This window comes from Lathyrus oleraceus, chromosome 2 (assembly GCF_024323335.1).
Source record: "Lathyrus oleraceus cultivar Zhongwan6 chromosome 2, CAAS_Psat_ZW6_1.0, whole genome shotgun sequence".
In the NCBI taxonomy this organism is placed as follows: Eukaryota; Viridiplantae; Streptophyta; class Magnoliopsida; order Fabales; family Fabaceae; genus Lathyrus; species Lathyrus oleraceus.
In genome coordinates, this window is record NC_066580.1 from 130,078,968 (window position 1) to 130,089,795 (window position 10,828).

A 10,828-nucleotide genomic window follows, 5' to 3' on the forward strand; every position below is an offset into this window, starting at 1 on the left:
GTGTATGATAAAATAATAAAATAAAATAAAATCTTAAATAATAAGAAAGAAGTTACTTGTAAAGAGAAAATGAAAAGCTACAATTGCTGGGACTTGAAAAATGTATCCTGGAAAAAAATAATATAGTGCGTCATGAAATTTTACCTTGATTTTTTGTTGAATGAGGTGAAAGTTTTTATAATAAAATATATAATTACAGTAGTATGTATATATCCAAAGTTTGTTTAGGCAATTCTTAAAGACTTTTTGTTCGAACAAAAACCACACCTATGCTAGAATTAACTCAAGTACAAAAACTAAAAAAGAAAATCTAACATGTATTCCATTTCTATATCCTATGAAAGAGCATTCTTATGTAATTTTTTGGGTAAACGGTACCTAGCAGGCGACCACGTATAATTTGTTTGCACATTATCATGACTTAATATTATATAAGTTGACAATGCTAACATGTAATTAAACTATACCCTAGTTGCTATATTTTCATTCATCAGAAAATAACAAGTTGTTAAGTTTTCATTCTATAAAACGCCTTCCTCTAGAGCTAGATACTCACAAAAACAACATATATTGCCTCAAATATAAGTCTCATACAAGCATATAGTAAAATGGATTCTCGTATCCAATTTTATCTTGTGGTTTTTATGGTTACTTTCGCAACAGTTTTGAGTCCTACCGTTGCAAAGCTGACTCCTAATTACTATGACAGAATTTGCCCTAAGGCACTGCCAATCATAAGGTCAGTTGTTAAGCAAGCAATTTATCGCGAGCCACGAATTGGAGCATCATTGCTGCGTTTGCATTTCCACGATTGCTTCGTCAACGTAAGTTAATTTCATATCTATTCATGATACATTTGCATATCAATAATTAATATATGAACTGTGACACTACAGGGGTGTGATGCATCGGTTCTACTAGATGACACTCCTACCTTCCGTGGTGAGAAGACTGCATTTCCAAATATCAATTCAATTCGAGGATTTGAAGTTGTTGATCAAATTAAAGCTGCAGTTACCAAAGCTTGCAGGCGCGATGTAGTTTCATGCGCAGATATTTTAGCTATAGCTGCTCGGGATTCTGTAGCCATAGTAAGTCTTTTTGTCTTCAGTTTTTGGTTTATAATTCAACTTTTTCTGGTAGTAAGTATTACAGCTAACAAGTTTTGCATCATTTAACAGTTGGGTGGTAACCAATATTGGTACCAAGTGTTATTAGGAAGAAGAGATGCAAGAAATGCAAGCTGGGATGCAGCAAATGCAAATCTTCCACCTCCATTTTTCAATTTCTCACAACTCATCACAAATTTCAATTCTCATGGACTAAACCTTAAAGATTTAGTTGTTCTATCTGGTGGCCACACTATTGGATTTGCCAAATGCACTTCTTTTAGGGACAGAATCTTCAATGACACCAACATAGACACCACTTTTGCAGCCGATTTACAGAATACATGTCCTCGAATAGGCGGCGACGACAGCTTAGCACCATTTGATTCTACTCCAAAAAAAGTGGACACAGCATACTATAAGAGTTTGTTGTACAAAAAGGGTCTCCTTCATTCTGATCAAGAGCTTTTTAAAGGTGATGGTTCTCAAAGTGATAAATTGGTGCTGAAATATAGCAAAGATTCTTATGCTTTTGCTAAGGATTTTGGAGTTTCTATGATCAAGATGGGTAACTTGAAGCCTCTTACTGGGAAAAAGGGTGAGATAAGGTGCAATTGCAGAAAAGTCAACTACTACTGAATATTACAATCATGGATGGACAAGAAGGATAAAGATTGATTTATTATTTAATATATAAGTGTGCCAAATTTGTATTTTTTTAATTACTATCTAAATATGTTGAGTAAAAACTAAATTAAATTTTACCTAGCATCCCAGTTTAGTTTGAGTAAATTTGTCAATAAAGGGAAAAAGTGAAACGGTTCATGGATTCGATCCTCGACAACAATATTTTTTAGATTTTCAAAACTATGCTACTTTTTACCTCGGTTGAAAATAATATCCGAGGTGAAATATCTTATTTACATAACTTTTATTTTAACATGTTTTTTTCCTTTTAATCGGCAAAACATCAATTTTCATGACAAATTCTGAATATTCTTCATCATCGTCATCAACATCATCATCATCATTATCATCATCAATAACAAGGGCAACAACAACCACAACAAAATCGAATCATTAAACATTAAATATCATCAACAAATTCAACATCAACAAAATCAATAGAATCTTTAAACATTAAATCTCAACAACAATATCAACAACAACAACATAAATATTTTACTTGATATAATAACATCTAACATTCGTAAGTTACATTCATATTTTACTAACTAACAATAAACATTTTTAACAAAAAATGATAAGAGAAGAGATAACATATTAAGGAACCAACCTTGAATTATTTCCCTGATCTTGCAATCAATCCCAGATAATGGTGTTGTACTTTATGCTACTGCTTTAATTATCATTGTTTTCATTATGTTAAGTTTGCATTTTAGCACTTGGCATCCGGGATGGATCGTTGTGACAATCACGTTCTGATAGGATGGTGAGGGTTTCCCATGAATCATTGGTGTTTCATGTAGATTGATAATTTGGGAATGTCTTCACCGTTGTTACTTTAGAAATGGAGGAAAAAGATTTCACTGCTTGCTAAACATGTACACTCCGAGTTGGTTAAGTTATTGCATGAATATGTCGACGTCTTTGCTTGATTGTATCAAGATATGCCAGGGTTGGACACTAACATTGTTGAGCATCACTTGCCACTCAAGCCTGAATGTCCTCCAGTTAAGTAGAAGATTCGAAGGACTAGACCCGACATGACACTCAAAATCAGAGAAGAGGTTAATAAGTAGTTTGATGTTAGCTTTTTAGTTATTTCAGAATATCCTCAATGGGTCACTAATATCGTTCTAGTTCCGAAGAAAGACAGGAAAGTCATAATGTGTGTAGATTACCGAGACCTCAATAAAGCAAGTCCAAAGGATGAGTTCCATTTGCCTCATATTGACGTTTTGGTTGATAATACAACTCAGTTTTCCATTTTTTCCTTCATTGACGGTTTCTCAGGGTATAATCAGATAAAGATGTCGCCCAATGATATGGAGAAGACAACTTTTATCACTCCTTAGGGAACATACTGCTACAAAGTGATGTCGTTTGGCTTGAAGAATGTAGAGGCAACATATCAACGCGCCATGGTAACCCTCTTTCATGACATGATTCATAAAGAGATTGAAGTTTACGTGGACGACATGATTTCCAAATCTAGAACTGAAGATGATCACTTGGAACACCTGAGGAAGTTGTTTGCCAGACTCTGAAAGTTTAAGTTGCGATTGAATCCAGCGAAGTGCACTTTTAGGGTCTGATCTGGTAAATTATTGGGTTTCATAGTCAGTCAGAAAGGAATTTAGGTTGATCTCGACAAAGTTTGAGCAATACAAGACATGTCACCTCTCCGAACAGAAAAAATAAGTCTGAGGTTTCCTTGGTCGACTTAATTATATTTCCATATACATATCACATTTAACGGCTACCTGTGAACCAATCTTCAAATTGTTGAGGAAGAATAAATTGATTGTGTGGGATAATGATTGTCAAGTGGCATTTGACAAAATAAAAAAGTATTGTAAGAACCACCAATCCTCATACCACCTGTTCCTGGTAGGCCTCTTATTATGTACCTCATGGTATTCGATGAATCCATGAGTTGCATTATGGGTTAACATGATTACACAGGCAAGAAAGAACATGTAATATATTATCTCAGCAAGAAATTCACTGAATGTGAGACCATATACTCACTCTTAGAGAAGACTTGTTGCACTTTGGCTTGGGCAGCTCGATGCCTGAGACAATACTTGGTTTTCCATACTACTTTATTGATATCTAAAATGGATCTGGAAAAGTATATATTTGAAAAGCCTGTTGTCACTGGTAGAGTCGCTCGTTGGCATATGTTGTTGACCGAGTATGATATCTAGTATGTGATTTAGAAAGTGATAAAGGGGAGTATTATGTCTGACTACCTTGCTCATTTACCTGTGGAGGGTTATCAACCATTGAGGTTTGACTTTCCAGATGAAGACATCATATTTATCAGAGATTACGTTATTCCAGGCCCCAAGGAAGGCCCTGAACTAGGATCGCGATGGACGCTCATGTTCAACGGTGCTTCCAATGCTCGTGGTCATGGAATATGCACATTTATCACTTCTCCAACTGGCTTTCACCTTCCATTTACCGCTAGATTATGCTTTGACTGCACCAACAATATGACAGAATATGAGGCATGTATCTATAGTATTGAGGCGGCCATTGACTTAAGGATTAAAATTCTTGAAGTAGATGGAGATCCAGCTCTGGTAATCAGTCAGGTAATGGGTGATTGGGAGACTCAGGATAGCAAGTTAATTCCTTCTAAAGAGGATATCAGAAAACTGATGCTCTACTTTAATGAAATCTCTTTTCATCATATCCCTGGGGAAGAAAATAAGTTGGTAGATGCTCTAGCTACATTGGCCCTCATGTTTAAGGTCAAATGGAAGAATGAATCACCTGCTATCCATATTGACCACCTGGATGAACCAACACATTATCTAGCAATCGAGGCATATTCTAATGATAAGCCTTGGTTCTATGACATAAAGACATTTTTGGAGAAACATCAATATTCTGATGGTATATCTATTATTGACAAGAAAGCTTTGAGAAGACTTTCCTCCAAGTTTTTCTTGAACGTTGATGTGTTATATAAGAGGAATCATGATTTCGTGCTGCTCAAATGCGTGGATAGACACGAAGCAAGCACAATCAGAAAATATATACATGAAGGTTGCAAGGGTGTACATGCGAAAGGTCATGTTATAGCCAAGAAGATCCTCTGAGCTGGGTATTACTGGACAATGATGGATGTTGACTGCTATAACTTTGTTAAAAGACGCCACAAGTGTCAAATATATGGTGACAAGATTTTTGTACCACCGACTTAGTTGAATGTTTTAACTTCCCCATGGACCTTCTCTATGTGGGGTATTGATATGATTGGGATGATAGAGTCGAAAGCTTCCAACAGTCATCGATTCATCCTAGTTATTGTTGATTACTTTATAAAGTGGGTCGAAGTTGCTTCATATGCCAATGTCACTCGACAGGTGGTTACTCGGTTTAGTAAGAAAGAGATAATTTGTCGCTATGGAATTCCTAGCAAGATCATCACTGATAATGTCAGTAATGTCAATAATAAGATGATGAAGGAGTTGCACGAAGAATTTAAGATCGAGCACCACAACTCTTCACCATATCGGCCTAAGACGAATGATGCCATAGAAGCAGCTAATAAGAAGATCAAAAGAATTATCCAGAAAATGGTCATAACTTATAAGGATTGGCATGAGATGTTACCCTTCACTCTGCACGGTTACAAGACCTCGGTTCGTACATCCACTAGGGAAAGTCCATTATCATTAGTATATGGGATGTAGGTTGTTTTGCCAAATGAAGTTAAGATCCCTTCACTCAGGGTTATTATGGAGGTTGACCTTGATGACGCTGCATGGATTCAATCTCGGTATGATCAGTTGAGTCTGATTGAAGATAAACATTTGGTGTCTGTATGCCATGGTCAGTTGTACCAAGGATGCCTCAAATGGGATTTTGATAAAAAAATTCTCCCTCGTGAGTACTGCGCAGGAGAACTTGTGCTCAAGACATATTCTGCTATTCACTCGGATCCTCGGGGAAAATGGACTCCTAACTATGAAGGACCTTTTGTAATTAAGAAGGCCTTCTCAGGTGGAGCCCTATTTCGCACCATAATGGATGGGGAAGATTTGTCGTCGGCAGTGAATTCCGACATAGTCAAAAAAATATTATGCCTAAAACGAAATGATGATAAAAGCCCGATAGATTGACTTTCACAAGATCAATCTATGAAAAAATGGTTATCCCGATGGACCAAAAAATGAATTATCCATGCAAAAGTTAGGGATCAAATAAAATATATAAAGCTCGCTAAGTTGAAAATACGAAATGGAGACTAGGGCAAAAATGAGCATCCTGGTGGACGAAAAAAATAGAAAATGTTCAGGAAAAAGTTAGGGATAAAGGCATTTGACTATGTTTCTTGAGCCTACCTTACTACAACTAGATCTCAGACGGACGAAGATCGATCCAGTCATAGTCAATCGAAGTGAAGTATTGGGATTCATATCCTACAGCGGATGACAGCCAATGTTGTAATCAATGGAAAAATACAAAAATATTTCCCATTGCCATTTCCTTTATATTTCAATTTCTTTCAATTTCCTTTTTAACGATTTTGGCATCCTTATACACACCATATGTACGTATTTATTTAAAATAAATAAAATTAAGCTCTTTTGTCAATTACTTTTCATTTCTCTTGCATTTTGTTTGCGAAATAACTGATTTATCTTTATCACATAATGCTATAAATTTTGGGGAATAATAAAAGTTACATTAAAAGAAAACCTTATGCATTGCTTTAACCTCCTGAAGAATCCTAAAAGATGATCGGTAGTTGAAATGTTTGCTTAACATCTGGTAATGTCTTGATGACCTCCCGGTTAGATCATATGTCTTTGTGCTATTCAGCATGGCCATGTGGGATCCCCAACAACGGTATTAATACACAGCGTTCTCATTAGTAACAATTTCTTATGTATAATTAGTGACGAGTCGAGGTCTCCTCCATGCCAGAAAAGCTACCTTATGAATGACATATGACCATATGAAACATATCAATGAGCATTTTCCATTCTCTTTCATGACGTGATTCATAAAGAGATCCAAGTATATGTCGATGATATTATTGCTAAATCTCAATCAGAAGAGGATCACGTTGTCCATCTACAAAAGTTGTTTGCATGAATAAGGAAGTTAATGCTGAGACTTAATCCTGACAAGTGCATGTTCGGTGTAAGATCAGGCAAGCTATTAGGATTTATAGTAAGTCAGCATGGAATCAAGGTAGACCCTGACAAGGTAAAAGTTATACCAGAGATGCCAGCTCCTTAAATTGAAAAAGAGGTTTGTGGTTTCCTAGGACGATTGAACTACATCACCATATTCATCTCATATCTCACAACCACCTATGAACCTACATTTAAGATGCTACGAAAGGATCAAGCGATCAAGTGGAACAAAGACTACCAAGCAGCCTTTGAAAAGATAAAACAATACTTACAAGAGCCACCGATCTTGATGCCACCTATTCCAGGAAGACCACTAATTATGTACCTAATAATGCTTGATAACTATATATGATGTGTATTAGGGAAACATGAACAAATAGGTAGAAAAGAGAACACCGTCTACTACTTAACCAAGAAGCTCACCGACTGTGAGACCCGGGACTCACTCCTCAAGAAAACCTATTGTGAACTTACACGTGTCACTAAATGTTTAAGAGAATGCATGTTAACTCACACCATATGGTTAATATCAAAAATGTATCTCGTGAAATACCTCTTTAAGAAACCATCTCTCACTGGAAGGATCGCTCAATGGCAAGTGTTATTATCCGAATATGATATCTAGTATGTTACACAAAATTCCATTAAGGGTAGTGTTCTGGAAGATCACCTTGCTCACCAACCGATGGAAGAGTATCAACCAATGAAGTTTGACTTCCTAAATGAAGATGTCATGGTCATAAAGGATTATGATATCCTAGGTCCCGATCAAGGACCCGAACCAGGGGCGTGATGGGCACTTATGTTAAATGGTGCTTCGAATGCTTTAGGACATGAAATTGGGGCAACTCTAACATCTCGAAAGATATTTCATCTACCTTTAACTACAAGGTTGTGTTTTGAATGTAGCAAAAATATCGCCGAATACAAAGATTTCATTCTGTGTTTATAAGCAGCTATTGACTTAAGGATTAATATCCTTGAAGTATATGGAGATTCAACTCTAGTTATACACTAAATCAATGGTGATTGGGACACTCGACATCCTAAACTGGTTACATATCGGGATCACGTATTGGAATTAGCATCTTTGTTTGAAGAGATCACCTTTACTCACATCCCCCTAGATGAGAATCAAATGGAAGATGCCTTGGCAACTCTGTCATCTATGTTTAAAGTAACATGCTGCAACAATGAGCTGATCGTAAGAATCAGACACTTCAAGGAGCCTGCACACTGCTCGCAGCCGAAGAAGAGTCTGATAACAAACCTTGGTTATATGACATCAATAGGTACTTAGAAAAGCAAGAGTATCCAGAAAATGCCTCAGTGATAGACAAAAGAACTCTAAGAAGGCTACGTCAAAGTTCTTCTTGAATGAGGATGTCTTATACAAACAAAATTATGACATGGTCTTACTTATATGCATGGACAGACACGAAGTAGAAACTCTCATCAAAGAAGTCCATTAGGGATCTTTTGGGACCCATGCCAACGGAAAAGCTATGGAAAAGAAGATCTTAAGGGCAGGTTACTACTTGTTAACAATGTAAACTGACTGTTATGCTAAGATGTGCTAGATATATGTCGACAAGGTGCACGTGCCACTGACTCCTTTGAATGTCCAAACTTCACCATGGCCTTTCTCCATGTGGGGCATATACATGATTTGGATGATTGAACCAGGCACTTCGAATGGACATCGATTCATACTAGTTTCCATCGACTACTTCACCAAGTGGGCTTAAACTACTTCCTATGCGAATGTGACAAAGCAAGTAATCGCCAAATTCATCAAGAGATAAATCATATGCCGATATGGGTTCCTAACAAGATCATCACAGATAATGGGTCCAACTTAAACAATAAAATGATAAAGGAGTTATGCAATAATTTCAAGATCGAGTATCACAATTACCTTAACGACCCAAGATGAACGGTGTCGTTGAAGCATCCAACGAAGATATCAAGAAAATCATCCAGAAGATGGTGAAAACATACAAGGATTGGCACGAAATGCTTTCTTTTGCCTGTCATGTCTATCGTACTTCCGTATGCACTTCAATCGAGGCAACTCCTTTCTCTCTTGTTTATGGCATGGAAGCAGTACTCCCTGTTGAAGTAGAGATCCCCTCAATCTGGGTCCTCATGGACACCTAGCTTGAAGAATCTGAATGGGTCCAGTCACGACTTGATCAGCTCAACCTCATCGAAGAGAATCGCTTAACAACTTCATGCCACAATCAAATGTATCAAAAATGGTTGAATAAGGCATTTGACAAGAAGGTTCATCCTCGAGTATTCTGAGAAGGTGATATAGGACTGAAAAAGATCATGTTGATTCTCCAAGATTCACGTGAAAAGTGGACACCTAACTACGAAGGTCCATATGTCGTAAAAATAGCCTTTTTTGGATGAGTTATAATCCTCGTGACAATGGATGAAAAAGAATTGCCACATCCAATAAATTCGGACACAGTCAAGAAATACTACACCTAAAACAAAACAAGCATGCTAAGTAGAAAACCCCAAAGGGCGACTTAAGAAAAATCAGCGTCCTAGTGGACTGAAGACCCGAAAGGGCGGTCCAGGCAAAAGTTAGGGGCACGACAAAAAATATATACATTGCAGTGGACTAAAAACCTGAAAAGGAGGTCCACGCAAAAGTTAGGTATTCTATCAAATCAAAAGGCAAAAAGATTGCGGTTCACAAGACTCATTCCTTACTAACAACTGAATATGGGAAGAATCGATCCAACCACTCTCCTTAGAGGCGAAGTGTTGTGATCATTGAAGGAATAAGGTAGATATCAGTGTCGAAACTCATATCTATTGCCATTTAATTTTATTTTTTACTATTGTAATGTCCTCGTTTTTACTATTTCGTATTCACAAGCCACATTATATTTAATAAAATTTCTTTTCCAAAATTTTCTACATTGTTTTTCCTTTTTATGCTTGTTTGTGAAATAACAATTATTTTTTTATAAACACTGTATTAAAATTATATGGGGAATAATAATAAAAAGCGTTAAAAACAGTAAAATGCTTGATTTGAAAAATGTCTAAGGGAAATCTACAGTTTCTAAAACTGGGCCCGAAGCACAAGACATCAAATCATTCAATAAGTCACCTTGATCTAATCAACACAAACGCCGCCGAGCACGACTTGCCAAACCACAACCCAAACATAGGGTATCAGGATGACTCACACCCACTACACTTCCTCAACTTCAACAAAGCCAGGAGTGTCGAGAAGTTGGAATTTTCGAGAGTCGAATCATCCACTGATGAATTACTGCAAAAGTTACTAAACATTGGATTCATGCATCACTTCCATGCATATCATATACATGGAAATGGAGCATTGCACCATACAACCCCAACATACATACATGGCATAGAAAAACATGCATACATAGCATAACATAAACCAAGGTTCATAGTCCATATTGTCGCATCCGCGAAAAACAACCGGCGGGCTAAAACAAAACAACACAGAGCCGCCACCGTGCGTTATTTATCCCAAAAGAGGGAAAGGAAACGCTCGAAGTAAACCTGGGAAGGACATGGTCTCGCGACCAAAGAGAATGGGATCGGGAGTCGGTTATGCGAAGGGAAGGTATTAGCACCCCTACGCATCCGTCGTACTCGACGGGATCCACGCTCAAAAGATAGAAAAAGGTTGCTAAAACAAACATCACACACACACTGAAAACAACACAGGTGGGAGAAGAGGGGAGAGGGCTCGCTAGGATATCGCATCCTATGCCTACGTATCTCATCTGGAATGAGAATCATAGCTACCGTAGTTCGGCTCACGCACGCCGAAACAAACACACGCACAGAAAGGCAAACATGGAACCCGAACGC

The 10,828-nt window shown here is 37.3% G+C and overlaps 2 protein-coding genes across 2 annotated transcripts; both read left to right on the forward strand.

Annotated features, from left to right (window-relative positions):
* The first annotated feature begins 560 nt into the window (after positions 1–560).
* On the forward strand, positions 561–1,932 carry LOC127118462 (cationic peroxidase 1). Its single transcript, XM_051048669.1, has 3 exons — positions 561–824; positions 897–1,091; positions 1,182–1,932. Exons 1-3 carry the CDS (start codon positions 609–611, stop codon positions 1,746–1,748), a joined length of 978 nt encoding a protein of 325 aa, XP_050904626.1. The 5' UTR covers positions 561–608; the 3' UTR covers positions 1,749–1,932.
* A 2,104-nt stretch (positions 1,933–4,036) lies between these two features.
* Positions 4,037–4,906, forward strand: LOC127122230 (uncharacterized). Its single transcript, XM_051052601.1, has one exon. The coding sequence runs from the start codon at positions 4,037–4,039 to the stop codon at positions 4,904–4,906; it is 870 nt and encodes a 289-aa protein (XP_050908558.1).
* The last annotated feature ends 5,922 nt before the right edge of the window (positions 4,907–10,828 follow it).